The sequence below is a fragment of the Natator depressus genome, chromosome 10 (genome assembly GCF_965152275.1).
Source record: "Natator depressus isolate rNatDep1 chromosome 10, rNatDep2.hap1, whole genome shotgun sequence".
NCBI classification, from domain to species: Eukaryota; Metazoa; Chordata; order Testudines; family Cheloniidae; genus Natator; species Natator depressus.
Window position 1 is genome coordinate 82,443,719 of NC_134243.1, and position 19,388 is coordinate 82,463,106.

At 46.2% G+C, this 19,388-nt stretch overlaps 1 protein-coding gene across 6 annotated transcripts in view; it reads left to right on the forward strand.

Moving 5' to 3' along the window:
- Nucleotides 1-19,388, forward strand: part of FRMD5 (FERM domain containing 5) — a 323,210-nt gene that overhangs the window by 243,083 nt on the left and 60,739 nt on the right. For all 6 annotated transcript variants that reach the window (XM_074966676.1, XM_074966674.1, XM_074966679.1 and 3 more), the window contains exons 6-7: nt 2,565-2,688; nt 4,311-4,398. In XM_074966676.1, the coding sequence (XP_074822777.1) occupies nt 2,565-2,688; nt 4,311-4,398 (212 nt within the window). The remainder of the gene's footprint in view (nt 1-2,564; nt 2,689-4,310; nt 4,399-19,388) is intronic.

Sequence of the window (19,388 nt, forward strand, 5' to 3'; positions counted from 1 at the left end):
TCCTCGATGTTTCTGATGGGACTGTGGGGCCTAGAGGAGTTTTGCTTTGCTGAGGCTCCCACAGACCTTCTTGTTGGGCTGTGTTCTTGTGGGTTCATGGCTCAGTGTCGCTCTTTAGATTTTGGGTTGGGAAGAGCCTCCCAATCTCAAAGCAAACCTCAGGGTGGGGGAATAGCCACGTCTCACCTGATCTCATGCTGCGGCCATTGGAAGGCAGGAATTGCACATGATTGGTGCAGGATTCCTAGCCTGGTTCTCTTGACAGGGGCTTGAGTTTGCTCAACAGAGTCATGAACCTGGTCTCAGTGTGAAGATTCTAAATAGACATGGAACCCAGAGAGTGTCGTGTGATGTCCTTGTATTGAAGCAAACATTGCACATGGCTGGGTTTTTAACAATTTGGAATGGGGTATTTTTCCTGGTTGCTGAGTATTTCCTGGATTCAGGGTGGGTATGTTTTGTGTGTGTCATGGGTGGGTGGGGCCTGGGGTCTGTCTGGGGAGGTGGGATGTACTTGGATGAGCCACTGAAGGGGGAAAGGACAGGACAAGGAGTAGCTCAACGTAAGCTGTCTTCACCCACCCCCATCCTGTAGAGACACCTCACCATATGTTAAAGTGGTTCCCCGGGGATGCCACAGCAGAGGGGAGTCCCTGGTAGTGTTCCTGCAGTGGAATCATGTCACTGGAGTTGGTACTATGGGACTAGAGCCTCTGTGGGGGATACAGGGCTTCCGCACAGCCAGCCCTGCCCAAGGGTGTCTGCCACGTTTGGGAGCAACCTTTCCAAGGAGGAGGAGCAAACCCCATCCTGCCAGGAGATGATATAGTGGAAACATCCATGTGAGAATCCTTGCATAAGTTCCCTGCAAGAGAGTCCCCTGCTATGGCGTGTCATACAGGAGGGCCATTAGGGTTGTTATCTTTGTTATTATTCATTGGGAATTTGCTCATTTCAGAAAGAAAACAAAAGGCTGTTTCTGCCAGTGCCAATCTGAAGATCTTTCCAACTAATTAACTTTGTTTTTCTGAGGTGCAAGCAGAGTCACATCCACGGAGCGCAAAAAATTTTTTTAAATGTCCACCGTAGTTTGAATTGTTCTGAGCTTATAAGATGTGATACAATGGCGCACTGTGCCTCCGGAGTTCTGTTGTAGACATTAGTGGCTACGGACCCAGCATTCCTCAGAACCTCTTGGATGGTATTAGAATCATTTTCCCATCTAGACAAGTGGAGCATGATTCATTGCTTTGTCTTGTTTAATGTGAAAGGACAGAAGACGTCCTCTGAGCACAGGAATACAGGAGCTGGTCCCTGTTCTACAGCCATGTGGTGGCTGTTGTGGGAGATGGCATGGATAGAGATGTACATTTTATTTTTGTTAACATTTTTGTGTACATTAATGCTAGGGGAAGCTGCCCAATTGCCAATCCTGCCAAGTGGACTCCTCCAATCTTCCCTAGAGCAGGTTCAGCACAGTAGAGATGGGAAGATACCACGCAAAACAATTCTGTAGATATTCATTCACACTTTAAAATCCTCTTCGGTTGTGTCCATGCCACTCCTGTGCTCATTTTCAAGCACTATGCTAGCAGATTAGTTTATTGGCAGAAATGTTGCCCAAACAGTAAATGTGAAGTGAATGTTACAGACTCTTCCAAGATGGGGGTTCACATTTAGAAGGGGGAGTTTTTGCACTGGAACGCTGATTCTTAGAGTTCTGCTCCTCCAGTCGGAACAGGGCTACACCATGTGAACGACTTGTCCTCGCAGAAGAACTCCACTTTTAATATTGGCAGTGAACTGCTTGGAAATGCACTGCAGGCCAAGAGTAGTTCCTACTAATTACTGGACAGAATAATTCTGAAGAATGAATAAAGGTGAGCCAGTGACCATCTGCTCACAAACAGAGAGTGAAAGTCAGAGAGACATGATTCCTTGCAAACCCTGCACCCAGCTGCAGGCATCGGCAGTGCAAGTTTTCCCATGCTGTTTCACCATGCGATGAGCCTTAGCTCTGGCTAGGAGTCAGAGGTTCATTCACTCTCCAGGCCTGTTCACTTTCTGATTTCCCTGCTGAGACTAGGACCCAGGTGTGATGGTGGATTTCTTGTATTGTGGACACCTGTGTACTGGGAACTGGACAGAGACCCATCAAACTAATTCCACACAGGATTCCACTAACCCAGGCTCGCCACCAGCTTGGCTGGAGTTGAACTGGTGACGTGACCCCTATCCCTGCGAGGTGCTGAGCATCCTCCATTCTCATCAGCATCTGGTGGTTTGAAGGTACCCATCACTTTGGAGGATCGGGCCCCTAGAAGGGAACTGCTCTGTATCCCATTGCCAGCCCCTTCGGCTAGTTAGCCCCTCGCTATCGACTTCATTTGGAGAAGAAACAGTTTTCTGTTTCCAACCCACAAACCCCCTTTCTGGGCAGATGCCCTTTGACTTTTAATGTTAAACCAGTTTGCTCTTTTAATTGCAGTTACTTCTAAAATGATTTCACTCCAAATGACAAAAACCTTGTTACTTCATTATATAGCCTCTCTTTCTTTTACTAGCGGAGATTGGGGACTATGACCCTGGGAAGCACCCAGAAGGCTACAGCTCCAAGTTCCAATTTTTCCCCAAACATTCGGAAAAGCTGGAAAGGAAAATTGCAGAGATTCACAAAACAGAACTCAGGTAACATTAGCTTTGGGATTTAATGTACTGTACCATTTAAAAGGGGTCATGTATGTTGATTAACTATAGATTTATTGGTACTTTGTTTGCTGCTATTCCTATTTAGGGTTTTGAACATAACAGTTCTGTGTAAGGGGATGAGTAGCTTTATTGCATTTGTACATACACTAAATCAGAAAAAAAGTTTCTTTTGGTAACATGTTTCACATTTTATAAGAGGGAAAATAATGGAGATGTTCTTAAAAGTTAAGGTCAATTTGTTAAGCACTATTAGATGCATTACAACGAAACAAAAATAAAAATATTCTGGAAATAGAACATGGCATCTAATACCAAACCTCTACTTCCTGAAATAGGAACATAATAAACTGCCTAAAAAAAATTACCCAAAATACTTTAAAATGTAAATAATCAAAGAATAATAAAAAACCTGAAATCTTTTTTATCCATCTTATCCATTGAACATCCGTCAGATGAGATTTCAAACTGAGGTCCCGACCATTTGTAGAATTAAAGAAAGGTCCTAAAGTGGTCTCAGTGGAGTGCTGGGAATATCATTTCCCAACAGTGGAATGTCATTAGCTTGTAACGAAAATGTATGGCTCAGGCAGTTTGTATCAATGCTTTCCTAATATCTCCGCACGAGCCCAGGGCCCAGCTCGGGCGGAGTCTCTGACTTCTATTTTATTTATTTATTTATTTATTTTGCTGAGTCTTGAACTCAGCCCAGTTTACGGGCTGATTAAAGATCCCATGGCTTTTTCTTATCGAGCAGGGATGGTAACTATATTTCATCCTGGATAAATATAGTCTGCCTTCCTAAATTCCCCCTGCAGTTTCAGCTGCCTGCTCTATTATTCAAATACTATTTTGGGATGAGGTGCTGTATAAAAGTAAGATATCATCCTATTATGATTCCCCATTATACTAGCTGTATCTTTGTTTATGACATATGACAAGCCACAGTCTATTACACTTCAAGTCCATTCACAAAACTGTGTGAAGGTGACCCAGGCAATAAGGCTTGCAAGGTTGCCGGCAAGATAAGAATCCAGAATGGGCATCCTGGGAGCCAGAGATAGTAAATCTGTTCTTGTGGTGCTCAGAGAAGGAGTTATGAGCTGTCCGTGGGCCGTAGATAATTTTTTGAACTTCCTTTTACCAGCTCTCGCATTTCCGAAGAGGGAGTTCTGTATTTGTTTTTAACCTCAGACACAGGTAGAGATGGTACGTCATTTGATGTGACATCATGAAAGGGACCTGAAAAACGTATATGAAATGAGCTGCTTTCTGCATGTAATGCTCCACAACCAAGTGAAATGCTTATCGCAGTCTGGGCTGATTATATTTAATTAAACCGTACCTTTTGCAGAGGCTCCTTTATTCTGTTCCTTTTTAGCGTTGGGAGACTGTCTTCTGTACTGCTGAAGTCCAGCTTGCAGAACGGGACGGACAGGCTTAACAGCCGAGCCCCTTTACAAGATCCTGTTTTAGATTCAGTATGCTGGCTGAATGAAGTCAAAGGAATCTGCTTGATTTGATGCCCGGTATTGTTAATGGAAACAGTGGACATAATGACTGATCCTGATGTTCACACCTTTCCCTGATTTTCTTTCCTCCAGTGGTCAGACACCAGCTACTTCAGAGTTAAATTTTTTAAGAAAAGCCCAGACCCTGGAGACATACGGAGTTGACCCACACCCATGCAAGGTAAAGCTCATCTCTAAAAGCTTTTTCTTCTGTTAGATTTTCAGCCTTGCAGATTACTAGCAAATGACAAGTTGCAAAGGTTACATTGATTGGTTCCAGGTACAGCAATTTATCCTTGCTATCATAATGCCTCACTTGGCATTTGCAGGGCCATGCGATAGTGACATGTTCTGTACGTGGCTTGCAGGCCCTCTTCAAGGGATAGGCCTGACTAGCGGTCCCTTTGCTTGCTTGGATTAAAAATGGCATAAAAGGTTTGGTTCTGGGTGCTTCTAAGAAATGTAGCCACCAGAGTATTTAAGGAAACTACAGTAGAACCTCAGAGTTTCGAACACCTCAGGAATGGAGGTAGCTCGTAACTCTGAAAAGTTCATAACTCTGAACAAAACATTATGGTTGTAGTTTACAACTGAACATTGACTTAATACAGCTTTGAAACTTTACTATGCGGAAGAAAAATGCTGCTTTTAACCATCCTAATTTAAATGAAACAAGCACAGAAACAATTTCCTTACCTTAAAGACTAACAGATTTATTTGGGCATAAGCTTTTGTGGGTAAAAAACCCACTTCTTCAGATGCAACCACATCTGAAGAAGTGGGTTTTTTACCCACGAAAGCTTATGCCCAAATAAATCTGTTAGTCTTTAAGGTGCCACCGGACTCCTTGTTGTTTTTATGGATACAGACTAACACGGCTACCACTCTGATAGTTTCCTTATCTTGTCAGAACTTTTTTTTAACTTTCCCTTTATTTTTTTAGTAGTTTATGTTTAACACAGCAGTGTAGTGTATTTGCCTTTTTTTTTTGTCTCTGCTGCTGTCTGATTGTGTACTTCTGGTTCCAACTGAGGTGTGTGGCTGACTGGTCAGTTTGTAACTCTGGTGTTCTACTGCATAGGAAAGTAAATTTAAATGAAGACAAATGAAAGGACAATGTTTAATTATCCTTTGTAGCAACATTTATTTTTGAGGAAATGACAAGATCAGTAATATGTGAGAGAGATCCATAGGGATTGATCCGCCACAGATGGGCTCAATTCCCATCGCTCCCTGGCCCATAATTTAGTTTTCTTTACAAAATGGTTTTTACTGACTTTGGTAACATGGTCATTTCATTTAGCTATGATGTGTCCCATAGAATTCCATTGCACGTTTATGAATGTGCAACAGTGTAAAGCAGACAGCGAATATGTACATGATGTCACTGTCTTTACTCTGTGGGGGTCTTCCAGTTATTTAAAGTGAATTTATACAGCATACATGCCTGCCAGTGGCTAGTAAAAGTGCTACTGTTGGGATGGGTTGCCTGCCCCATTCACTGGCATTGTCTTGCCCTGTGTTTTGGATTTACGAAGCAGTTAGCCCTTACTACAGAGAAAGGCCAATGCAGAGTTGGGACAAATGAATTACTTGGTCAGTTTCCACTGAATGCATCCGATGAAGTGAGCTGTAGCTCATGAAAGCTTATGCTCAAATAAATTTGTTAGTCTCTAAGGTGCCACAAATCCTCCTTTTCTTTTTGTCAGTTCAGTTTTCTTGGTTTGCAAAACAATTGTCACATATTAACCTAGTAGCCCTTGTCTTTCCTGCCTCAGCATTGGCATTCCCCATAGCAGAGCTGTACTTTACATGTTACTCTCCTTTAGGCTCCCTTATGCTTGTCACTTTCAGATATGTTTATTTCCCACATCCACTTAAAACTAGCCCGTCCCCAAGGAGTAATTCTCTAGCTGTCGCCTTGCTACGGAGGTGGATATTCAGGGTGTCACTAGTACCAAACATTGCTGAGAACACCAGTACAAAAATCAAAGCTGGGCCACTGGTCAGGACACTAGCCTGGGAGGTGGGAGCTTCAATTTCCATCTCCGCCACAGTGTGTGACCCTGGGCAAGTCACTTAACCTCTCTGTGCCTCAGTTCCCCCTCTGTGAATTGGGCTGGGGATAACAACACTGCCCTTCCTCGCAGGGGTGCTGTGAGGGTAAATACATTGAAGCTTGGAGTTGCTCAGATACTGTAGTACCATGTAAGTATCGAGAGTAGGCAGATAGTGAGACAGTCGGAGGCGTTTCAGCTCTGTCTGTACTTGAATACTCTGTTCTGTTTGACTGTGGGGCGCCTCTGCCCACTCTTGCTGTGCTGAACTCCATCGATAGGATCAACCATGTTCAACACTTGTTAAGCCCCAAACTCTGGTGGATTCCCCCATTCAAAGGCCTTCTTTACATTAGCCTTTTGTCCTTAGATTTTCCCTCTGTTGCTATCAGCTGCTCAGCTCCGTCGGTGGGAGCATCCCTAGGAGTGCTAGTTTCTGCCATTGGTCGTGCTGAAGAGCTGAGAGCAGCCTGGAGGTGCCGCCAGCGTTTTAGAGGCTGTTCCAGCTTGCCCGCTGAAAGCAGGCCTACCCCACAACCTGACACGTAAAACTCCAGCAGCTGCCAGCACCTCGTCTGCCTCAGCGCGCCCGTCTTTGCTGCCACGGACGGAGATGAAGCAGCATTAGCAATAGTGGGAAATCTTAGGGTCCATTTCCTAGCAGAGAAAAAGCCAAAGTGAGTTCAACCACACTTTGTTAAAACAGGTTTAAACTTATTTGATCCCTTTCAGCATGCCCAGGGTACCACAGAGTTCAACACCCCTTGAGGGGTCAGGGGAGCTGACTCTAACATAAGCAAAATCAACAAGAGTCAGAAAGCCTGCAAGCTGTCAGGTTCCCTGTGGCCAGGATATTTTGTTGACATATAGGGTGCTGGATGCCTACAGAAGAAGGCTAGTTAACAGTCACACTTGCAAACATCCAGCAGAGACAGTGAGACCCTGCACTCTGGTGCTATCTCAAATTGCAATCAGGAGCCTTGACTGTGTGACTGTAGCCAGAGTGGAAAAAACACTGAAGTCAATTACACTGATAGCCTGATGCTGAATGTGTGAGAGTCGCTAAGAGACCTTACAATGTGCCACCAGCACATAAGAAGAGCAGAGACATTAAGAGAGTTTCTCTGACATTTCCTTATTAGCTAAATAGAGTTCACTTGGGTAGTTTTCTGGCCAGCATCCACGTTAATGTTCCTACTAGAAGAGATGGAAGCAGCAAGAGAGATGCAGTGTAATAAATAAAAATGATCTCTCGTCGCTTCGAGAGCATGACCAAGCTGGTGGAATCTGGGGCCTGCTGCCCTGGGAAAAATGAGAAAAGGGGAATCATACTGATATAATTAAATAAAATCGGACTGGTCTCTCCACTGATGCCCAGTCTGATCAGCTACCTAATTTAAGGAGGAGGAGATGCCCTTATTATCTGTGAGTGATCAGACTCCGATCAGCAGAATTCCAGAGGTATTCCCCTCCTGCCCATTCAGCTCTTGTTCCCTAGAGAGGAAAAGCTGATTAATTGATGGTGTGTCGGACGCAGAGGGAGGATGCTTTCACAGTTCCAGAAGAGCTAACGCTGGTTTACTTAGAAGCAGGAAGGGTTGTTTTTCTCCTGGGCTAACAACTATCTCCAGTTTATCACATTTGTGAGACTCAGTTATGCGGGTGCTTGATACAGGAATAAACACGTCAAGTAGAGCTCGTTGGAAAAATTCTGATGGAAAAAAATGTTTAATGGGAATGTGCCAGTTTTGTTGAAATCCAGGCGTTTCACGGAGATGGTTTGATTTCAGTGGAGTTCCATCGGAACCCTGCCTTCCCAGGCAGGTTTTCAGACCTCCCTGATTTTCTGCCAGTATGCTGGCCGGCTTCTTGGCAGCCCACGTGCCAAACTGCCCCAGAGGTGACCCCAGGGCTCCGAGGGTCCATGGCTCTGGGGCAGCCCACAAGGTGGACTGCCCAGCAGCAAGGGCTCCATCCCCTTTACAAGGAATCCTGAAATGTTTAGTTTTCGTTCCAAATTGGAATGGGACAAAATTCTGGAGTATTGAACCCCTCCCTGAAATGGAATGCCCCCTCTCCACACACCTCGGGTTTTAAGTCAGTGACTTTACTGTCCATGAAGTAATTTGGATATTTGACCTAAGGATTAAATCCAGTTTGGCACAGAGCAGAGGCATCCTGCAGAGACCTGGATGGCAGGAGAGAGATCACTTGATCATTACCTGTTAGGTTCACTCCCTCTGGCATTGGCCACTGTTTGTAGACAGGATACTGGGCTGGATGGACCTTTGGTCTGACCCAGTCTGGCCATTCTTATGTTCTGATGACCGTCTCTGTGGTATCTAGTGGCACCACTTGATGGAGTCTCCTCGATATTCAAACACTGATCACCGTCCTGCCCCCAGTGAGGTCAGTGTCAGGACTCCTGTACACTTCAGAGGGAGCAGAATCAGGCCCATTAACTTACATGATCTGTACTTCTACAAACGTGGTTTTTCGGCCTCTTGGTCTCTCAAACTCCACTTGATTAGGTTGTCCAGTGTCTGGTGATGGTGACTATAGAGAATTCACTGAAAGCCTCCCAATTACTTTCCCCTTTCTCCCTTCTTCCCACTTCATGGCCATCACATTTAGGGTGTGTCTGCCCGACAGCTGGGAGGTGGCATTCCTGGATTGGGTAGACGTACGCACAACGGCTCGGCTCGAGCTAGTACACGAAAAATGGCAGCGTGGCCACAGCGGCATGGGCAGCAGGGGATTGCACTCGGGCAGCCACCCCAAGCCACTGCCCGGGCTGGCTGTGGCCATGGTGCTGCTTTGAAGTGCTAGCTCGAGCAGAGCGGTTGTGTGTACATCTGCCTGAGCTGGGACTCTGATCCCCCAGCTGCTGTGTAGATGGACCCTCAACTCAGGGCTCTCTGGCCATATCCAGACACTGCCATCTGCACATGTATGATGCTTCTGGCTGGTGTTAACAAGAGACACAAGAATTTTGAATCCATCCCATATTTAGGCCTGATCTACATTAGAAAATTAGGTCTGTTTAACTACATTGCTCAGGGGTGTGAAAAATCCAGCCCCTCCCCCCAAGCAGCATTGCTAAGATGACCTACGTCCCCATGTAGACGGCACTAGGTTGGGGAGGTAGATTACCCCTGCCAATGGAGAACCCCTCCTGTAATGTAGGTAGTGTCTACACTGCAGCGCTTTAGTTGTAGACAAGCCCTCAGTGTCTTGGAACTTGTTATTTTTAAATCATCATTTTAATTAATTATTACGTGTCATTGATCCAAGCCAATGCTCGGCTGTTGGTCCTCAGAGTCCGGAGGAAGATTAATGTTACACGTCACTGGGACCATGAGCTTTCATTTCGTGTGACTGCGGCTTGGTACTTGGAGCAGCAGTCCCTGTAGCCAGCCTCTGGCAGTATCATTCATTGATATAAACGTTTCCGGACGGTGATGATGATAGAGAGAGACGTCCCCTTGATCTCGCCTCTGTGGAAATCTTTCTCCAGGCCTTCGTCCATCACCTTTAGAAGCCTTTCCTGTGAATTTCAGGAAGCAGGATCATGATACAATTGTTTCCCCGCTCCCTTTCGGGCACATTCGCCAGCCTCCTCTCCATTTCCCGGGCCTGTTCACAATTGCTTTGCGGCATTTTCAAAACTCTCCACAGACTTGCTGCTTTCCCCTGCGCTGACGTGATTACCTCCATCCACGCTCCTGAACCTGCCCCTCCAGCCTTGGTCTGTGCCCTAGCGCCGACCCTCTTTTGCTTGTGCTGCCTCATCTGTCTGGGACTCCCCCTTCCTCCCTGTGAGACACGGACTCACGTTTTCTCTCGTCAGTCCCACCTCCTTGGCTGAAGACACTGACTCCGTTTCCGGGACCCTGTTGGAACGCTGCGGTGCGAAGTACATGTTTTGTAACGAGCTCTGATTGCATGGGGTTGTAACTTGGTTTGGTGAAACACGGCCAAGGTAATGGAGACAACTGAGTAACTTCAGACTCCTTGTGAGGGTGCCCCTGGATTTCTTCCATGCTTTGCCTCGGTTTCCTCTTTGTACGCTGCATGCCAGCTGCAGTGCCTAGGCCCAGGTGGCAAAAGGAGGAAATGGGCCCTGTGCTTTTCCTGAGTGAGCACCGTCCCATGGCACGTGTACCAAGTCTCATTTACTCGAAGACCATGTCTTTGCTACCAGAGCTATAGCAGCATAGCTGTGTGCCGTAGGCATGCCGCGTAAATTCGTCCTGGAGATGCGGATTACAGCGGCCGAAGGAACGTGCAGGAACTCCACCTCCCCACATGACCACAGCTAGGTCGACAGAAGTGATCTTCCACTGACCTAGCTGCGTCTACACCGGGAGTTAGGTTGCCATAGTGACAGCACTCAGGGGTGTGGGTTTTTCACACCCCTTAGCGCAGGGCTATGTCGACCTAACTTTTATGTGTAGACCAGGCCTGAGGCCCATTTACATCACTCCTATTTTCACACCCACTTTAAGTCCCCTTTATACTGTTAGAGGTGTGTAAATGAGAACCAGGCACACAATGTTTAATTTTCTACCATTCATTTTATTCCTGGTTTATTTTGTGACATTGTGCCATTAAAGGAGTTCACCTGAGCAGGTAGGATTTTGCAAGTGTGTGTGAGCATTAAGGTCCTTACTCCGACACAGGGAGGGACAAGCTTTGATGTAAAATATTCTTACTGAAATAAAACTGTTCCCTTTTTGTATACTTCAAAAAGTGTGTGTGCCTGCCTGCCTGATTTGACAGGAGGACCTATCCTCAGACTGTCACTCTGTGTGTGTGTGTGTGTGTGTGTGTAAGGTGCTAGGGGACTCTAACACTATTTCACCAGTGACATTAGCAGTTTGGGAGCATTCCAGCAGGGGAAGTGGCTGCGTAATCTTGTCGGGGGCAAACTCATTTCTAAAGAAAACAAATTCTTTGAGAAGATGTGAATATGTTAAATCTTAGGAGTCGACAGATAATAGAAGAAAATTGGGAATTAAACATATAAATCACTTGGCTTTTTACCTAGCCTCTGACTGAAGAATGTATTCAACAAGCAGGCAGAACTATGGGAATGGTCAGCTGCGTGGCCTGTGTAAAGTTTCTTTTTCGATTATCCGTAGGAGTCAGGAATCATGGGAGTGGAATATAAAAGAGTCTGACAGTGAAGATAATCTCTTTTCTGCAAAATCATCATCATCATCATCAAAATCTCTTTGTGACTTAACTCCATTCCCAGTGACCCACAAATCCCGTCTCAGTACAGTATGCTAAATCTTTATGGAATATTCCATTCTGCCAATCCCTTCCTCTTCCCAGAGATTTATAGAGATTTATTAACATTAGATGTGAATCAGAGGAAAATTAAAACGGGACTGTGCTGTGAGAAAGCATTTATCATATTGGGCTGCCCTGAGATTCGTCGTTTGACAGGAACAGTGCTACATCACAGATGGTGCATTTAATAATTAATCTACGGTTTTAAAAAGGCTACATTTAATTTATATTAATGTGGACCCTTTTCTTTCTGTGACTTATATGTTTGACTTCTATTTTCATATTTTTTTTTTGCTACATCACAATCTTAGTTTATTTGCTTCAGAATGTGTAAAGAAAACAAGAAACCCTAATAGCATTTCCCCTAATCCCTTCCCATCCAGCCAAAGTGCTCAGGGCACCAAGCAAAGCAAAAAAGACAAAGTGTAACCATTTCAAAAGTGTCTATGTGATTTAGGAGCCTAGATCCCATTGAAAATCAATAGGACATAGAGTCTGTGTCATTTGGGTACCTTTTAAAATGTTACCCAAGTGCAATATAATAGAAATGTAATAAAATGTCACCCAAATAACTCCAATAGGAGCTCATAACAGATGAAGTGAAAAGCTCACACCTGCATACCATAGGGATCATGCATTCCCTTTGCTTTGCTCTCATCCAGCACAATTTTTGAATTAATTAAATTCAAATTTGTAATTTCCCAAATCCCTTTTTTTCAGCTAACTTCCTGATGGTAATTTGTAGTCTGATCAGGAAGGCTTTTAATCCATATGCTGTGTTTTCCTTTTGCCACATGTCTGGATGCGCACATTTATGAAGCACTGATTGTTACTGGCCTGTGTTTTAGTTGTTCTTTATATGTCCGTCATGTTTCAATGTTTTATTCAACAGTTTTTGAGAACCTTTATGATCTCTATAGCTAATCCCCACCACATGATATCTAAGCACTAAGGAGACAATAATGGTATACTTTCTATTTGTCATATCTGAACTACCTCAGCAATATCAAAATAAGATGATAATCCCTATCTCTTATCTGGTATTTTTCATCAGTAGCTCTCAAAGCACTTCACAAGGGAGGTCAGTATAGTTATCCCCATTTTATAGATGAGGAAAATGAGGCAAATGAAATGACTTGCCCAAGTTCCCCTTGAGTCCAATGGCAGAGTCAGGAATAGAACCCAGGTCTCCTGAATCCCAGTCCAGTGCTTTGTCCATTAGGTGTGAACACTCCTTTGGGAACCCTTTTTCTCTATGCCAAAGAGAGAACTAATAGGCAGAGAACTTCCTGCAGTCAGGGAAAGGGGAAGAGTGGAAGCTCCATGAAGTCACTAGGGACTTCACTGTGCAGGTCTGGTCTGTCTGGGAAGCACTTGCAAATGACAAAGAAGGGAGCTAAAGAAAACCCTCAGACAGACAGATTCTTTGTTAAAAACCTGCTCCTTTAAATACTGATAGACGTTAGATGCAAGAAGTCACTTGTAATCGGTTAAATCTGTGCTAGCTCTGAACCTCAAAGGGGACTGGAATGTTCCAATTTAACATAATATTTTGGGCCCGATACTCAGCCCATTGCACAAGGCAACCTCCTACTCAGCTTAATCATAGAACATAGAGCTGGGAAGGATCTCGAGAGGTCAGCTAGTCCGCATCGTTCTTAAAATGTGATGCCCAAAACTTGACACAGTGCTCCAGCTGAGGCCCCTCCAGTGCCGAGCAGAGTGGAACAATGACCTTCCGTGTCGGACGTAAGACACTCCTGGTAATACACCCCAGAACATTATTAGCCTTTTTCACACACGCATCACGTTGTTGACTCATATTCAACATGCGATCCGCTTGCACCCCCAGGTCCTTTCCAGCCGTACTGCCACCTTGCCCCTTAGTCCCCATTGCGTAGTTATGCAGTTGGTTTTCCTTCCTAAGGGCAGTACTTTGCACTTGTCTGTACTGAATTTCATCTTGTTGATTCCGGATCAATTCTTCAATTTGTGAGTCATTTTGAATTCTAATTCTGCCCTCCAAAGTGCTTGCAACCCTTCCCAGCTTGGTGTCATCTGCAGATTTATAAGCGTACTCTCCACTCCATTATCTATGTCATTAATGAAAGTATAGAATAGAACTGGACCCAGAACAGACCCTAGTGGGACCTCTCCAGACACCTCCGTACAGTTTGACAGGGAACCATTGATGATTACCCTTTGAGTACATTTTTTCAACCAGTTGTGTACCCCCCTTATAGCAATTTCATTCAGAGCACATTTCCACAGTTCGCCTGTGAGACTGTATCAAAATCCTTACTAAAATCATGATATATCACATCTGCTGCTTCTCCCCTGGGCACTAGTCCAGTAACCCCAACAAAGAAGGAAATTAGGTGGGTTTGGCATGATTTGTTCTTGAGAAATCCATGCTGGCTATTCCCTGTCACCCTGTTAGTCTCCAGGTGGTTACAAATTGATGGTTTACTGATTTGTTCCAGTCTCTTTCTAGGTATCGAAGCTAGGCTGACTGGTCTATAACTCCTGGATCCTCTTTGTTCCCCTTCTAAAGATAGGATCTATGTTTATCCTTCTCCAGTCTTCTGGGCTCTGGCCCATCCTCCAGGAGTTCTCAAAGTGATCACTAACAATAACAAACAAGTGAACAATACCAAGATTGCTTCAGCTAGTTCCTTAAGTACCCTGGGATGAATTTTGTCAGGTCCTACCTGCTTTAATACGCCGAAATTAGAAAAATGTTCTTTAACCTTGTCTTACCCTCATCTGGCTTGCGTTCCTTCCCCCTTGCTATTGATACTATCTGTGCTAAGTATCTGATCACAATTAACCTTTTGAGTGAAGACTGAAGCAAAATAGTCATTTAACACCTCAGCCTGCATGGTGCCATGTCAGCCAGAGCCACTGACAGATCCTCCTAGAGGGGAAATCCGGCCAGGGATGCTATCCTTGCTCCTGTGCCCTTCTCCAGCTGAGGCGATGCAGCCCAGATAAAGGGAGATCAGATGGCATCCTTCCGTCCCAGCAATTCATGGCTTCCAGAATGGTCCTTTGTGGGCAGCTGACCTAGTGCAGAGCAACCTGGAGAACTGGCCCCAGGACCAGGGGAAGGGAACGGTGGCACGAAATCACCTTTGTATTCCCAAAGCTGTATTCCCTGAGCTGCACCAGGCACTTCAAGGCTAGATCTTGGGATCTGGCCCATGGTTAGGGAGTATTCTGTGTGCAGCAACGCTTCCCTCAAGTAGGAAACAGAGCCTGGTCACGGTGGAGACGCATGGAGACCTTTCCACTTTCTCAAGCTGTGTCCAGAATCTCAGACGCGATTAGTTTGGGGATTTATGTGTCGCTTTGCGCAGGAGATTGGATTGAGGTTGTTCAGAGAATGCTTTTTACTTTTGACCATTCACCCTTGTCACACTGAGATGGATTTCACTCTAATCTGGATTTAAAACCAATTTGTTCACTACTCAAATTCTTGCGATCTAATCAGAGAAACTAGCTGCCAGTATGGCTCTGACATGTATTTCAGGTGACTTCGTCTCTGCTGTGTGGGGCTGAAACACAAGGACAATAACTGAGATTTGTGTTGAGATGATGGAAACACCCTAAAATGTTACAACTGTGCAAGTCAGAAATCACTGACAATGCTGTAGTCCCTGGGCAGGAGGTGGGCTCTGGGCTGCAGATCCTGGTTAGGGCTGGAGGGGTCTCCCTGCCCCAGATCTGCTGATGTTTTTGTGTGCTATTTGCTGTCAAGCAGGGCTTTGGTTTCGGTATGGATATTCGCTAACTCAGTCTTGTCGCTTGATGTAAATACGAAGTATTCCTTAGCTGATGTAAATCAGCATCCCCCCGTTGAAATCAGTCTGGCCTTCTACCTACATAACTCACCTTGGGCATGATGTCTGGTAAGGACAGGTTATACAGGGCAGGTGTGCTGAGCAGTCTACTTTCCCCAATTGATGGGTGCCACGCTGACTTCTTCAGTGCACCCATAGGCATGGGGGTTGTCTTCTGCGTCCTTGCATGGCTCGGTCAGAAGCTATTGCAAGCACCGTAGGTAAAAATAATAAACCCTCGTGAGGAGCCCATCCCTTGAGTGGATTGATAGAAAGAGAAAGCTTACACCTGGAGCAACAGCTCAACACCGGGACATGGAATCAGAGAAAATCCAGCCTGTCTGACCCAATGAAGCTGAGACGTCTTGGGGTTTTAGCACGACGGCCACAAGAGCTAAACATCTGCATGTTCACCGCCGCGTACATCTCTTGTAAAGTGACTCTGAGCTGCAGTGCCTGCAGTCATGGGAAATGCTCTCCTGTCTTCCCTGCATTTCATGGAGCAAATATAAGCCCAGCAGGTGCATCCCCAGTTACCGCCGTTTCTGAGCATATATTTCTGAAAAGCGCCTGGAGGGGCGTTGAGGGCATGGTGCTGTGTAAAAGGGCGATTGCTGGCAGGGCTCACTGGATAAGTGAGTGGGGAGCTGGCAATAGGCAGGGCTGGAGCACTGCACCACCAGCCCGGTTACTAACAATAACCAGATTTACAGAGTTGCACCCAGAGTGAGCACGGTGGCTGAGGCCTGTAGGTTCCCATTCTTTGAGCAGGAGGTAGCCAGACTCACCAGAAACTGGCCACAGGGGGAGAGCCACAGCTTTATGGCCTAACCTCCTGGAAGCCCCTCTGCCCCTAATCCTCAGGGGTCAGGCTCTGGGGGGGCTGTGGGGAGCGATACTGGAGGATTGTTCGTGAGTAGCCCTCAGTGGGGGGTCCATAGCTGCTTAGGCTCCTGTGATGCTCCTCACAATTTCTCTATGGCAATGGTCCCCAAAGTGTGGGGTGCGCCCCTCTTGGGAGGCACAGAGCACTGTTCAGGGGCGCAGGGCCCAGGCCAGCCACCACGGGGGGGCAGGGAGCGAGTGCCACCCAGCCCAGCTCCGCCCCCAGCTGCAGCTCCACCCCTCCCCCTGCTCCGCCCCCAGCCCAGCTCCGCCCCCAGCTGCAGCTCCACCCCTCCCCCTGCTCCACCCCCAGCCCAGCTCCGCCCGCAGCCCAGCTCTGCCCTCGTTCCCTCTCCACCCCAGGCCAACTCTCCCTCTAGCCCCAGCTCCTTCCCCATCCCCAGTTCTGCCCCCAGCTTCGCCTTCAGCCCAAGCTCCTCTGCTGAGCTGACTGTCCAGTAACGGGGGGCACGGACAGATTCCATTACTGGTAAGGGGGGCGTGACGGGCAAGGTTTGGGCACCACTGCTCTATGGAACGTGGGGCAACCCCAGGTGTGATATCAGGGTTCGGATAGAACAGTGATGAGGGTCACATGTGTACCTCCAAGGGATGTGGGGGGTGGTATACACAGCCCTGCCAATGAACCAGTGCGCCGGAGACTCGTGATGTTCCCTGCTCCCATGTGGGCTTGTCCTGTATTGGGGATCATATGGCCTTTAATGACTGCCACAGTGTCTGGGATTTTTGTGAGGGATTGTCAGCTGTTCTCAAACCCACTGTGTTATTTGCCTGGGGTCGCCCCATGGCACTGTGCCGTTCTCTAATTACACTCCGAAGCTCTTGTTTGTAGAGGCATTTAGAGGTGATCTGTCCAATAAAAAATAATGCCCTAAATAGCTGGACCACACAGTGCCTACGTGAGCCTATAATGCTGCAAGCATGATCATCTTTTGTCCAACTTTCACCCCAATAGCACCATCCCGCCCTGAGCTTGGCACAAGGATTGTCTTGTGCTGAAGCCTGCCCGTGATTTCAAGAAGCAATTAGTACTGTCCATTGAGAGCTTTTTGATTAGAATGAAAAATGGCTTCATTTCTATGCACTGTGTGCCAATAGGAGGCCTTCCAGGTTTGATATTAAAAAAGTGAGAGCTTAGTGACAGCTGCAGTAATTGCTGATTATACGTGGTTATGAGGTTTTGTGGTAAGGCCAAAAATTCAGATCCAGATTCCGAGCTCCCGCAGGTTCCAGGGCGAGGAGATCCATAGGCCCGTCTCTGACGTTGTCTGTGCAATGAGTGAAAGATGCCAGCGGATGGCAGAATAACCCATCTGTGAGCACGGCTAGCCCACAAAAGTCTCAGCTGTGTCAAGAAGGGGTAACAGTGTAGTGTGGTGTAAGAGGAGTAGCTCGGGGGAAGGCATGGTGATGGTCCTCTCTCACTTGCTGTGGTGTAGATTTGAAGCCAAAGGAAAGTTTGCACCTTCTTTTAAGTTCCTGTGCTGCCGAGACCCCAAACAGAGATCCGTGGATATTTGGTAGCAGTTACAATGTCAGGGTAAACGTTCACCAAGGAGCGTCAGCAGCTGCCTGCTCTCATTCAGCAATCAAAGGGCTCTGGGCCTCTTTTGAGTTAACAACTACACTTCCCTCTTATGCAGAATTTTAAAAAGTAGCTTTGATTTTGATTTTGCATTTAAACAAAGTGGTATTGGCCAACGGAGTCGGATCTGAGTGGTGGTATATTGGCAACTATTAATTTTTTCCCCTTCATGGATCCTTGGTGTACATGTTTTACACCCGGAGCTTTCACAGATGGCTGTCTCCAGGTGCAGTATGCAGCCCTGTCGATCCCAGGACATTAGAGAGACAAGGTGGTGAGGTCATATCTTTCATTGGAGCAGCTTCCTTTGCAGGAAGGTACCAGCTTTTGAGGTCTGTGTGTTACCTCATCTACCTTGTCTCTCTAGCAGTTGCCTGATAGTTCTTAAATACCCCAAAGGAATGGTCATGTTTTAAGTAACATGTTTAAAAAGCAGATGCGACCCTCCTAATGTAACCATGACGTCCTATAGCATCAGTAAATGGCTGGGGCTCGAAGAGGTGGAATGATAGAGCCTCTAATTCGGGAGCTTTTGCAAATATTCAGCTGCTGCAGCTGAGGATAGAGAAATCCTCTTCTGCGTTGCATGGAAATAGAGGTTACAGCTCATGACATCTCAGAAGATGGCTAGTTACACCCCCGGTCCAATCTTAACATTCCCCCCTCGTTGTTTGCTGAGATAATAACAAGTTGTTGGTTATGCATTGAATAAATTATATGCTATTTATTTAATTAGATCTAAAGATTTCAAAGCCAACTTATCCCAGGGGTGCATTAGCTGGTGTCGTTAGAGTGCCATACATTTTCTGCTAGTGTGACATGGCGTTCGAGCAGTCAGATGTGCTCCTTGTAAAACCCACCTGAGTTCTTTGCTTTCCTGTGTTTGCAGGGCCTGGGTAGTCCCTGGCTGAGCCTGTCTCGGAGACTGGCCAGAGGTGGAGACAGAGCCATCAAAGCGAATAGTTCTGGCCATTGTTAGGTGGCTATCTGGAGCCATTCTTCTCCTTTCTGTCTGTATCCAGACAGACCCCCCCACCCCCCAATGAATTCGTACAGCAAACCCCATCCCATTAGCCAGGCCAACACACGGCGCTCAGACGTGTACAGGGCAGCTCCTTCTTTGTCAGAGCATTCGCACGGTGACAACACTATTATGAGCTATTTCAATGTGTCAGAAACATCAGGACTGTCCGTAATTCACACAGATCATCAGAAATTCCACTCCTTTAAACTCCTCCACAAACTCCTTTCCCCCAGATTCCTACTCTCAGCATTTCTCTCTGCTAACCCGCCATTTCTAGTCCCTCCATTTCTATTCCATACCAGCAGCCTAAACAACAAAAACTGGGACCTACCTCTGCCTGCCTACATCTGTCAGCATTCATGATCACTAATGCTAAGGTTTTGTCACAGATATTTTTAGTAACAGTCACGGACAAGTCACAGGCAAGAATGAAAAATTTACAGAAGCCCATTCCCTGTC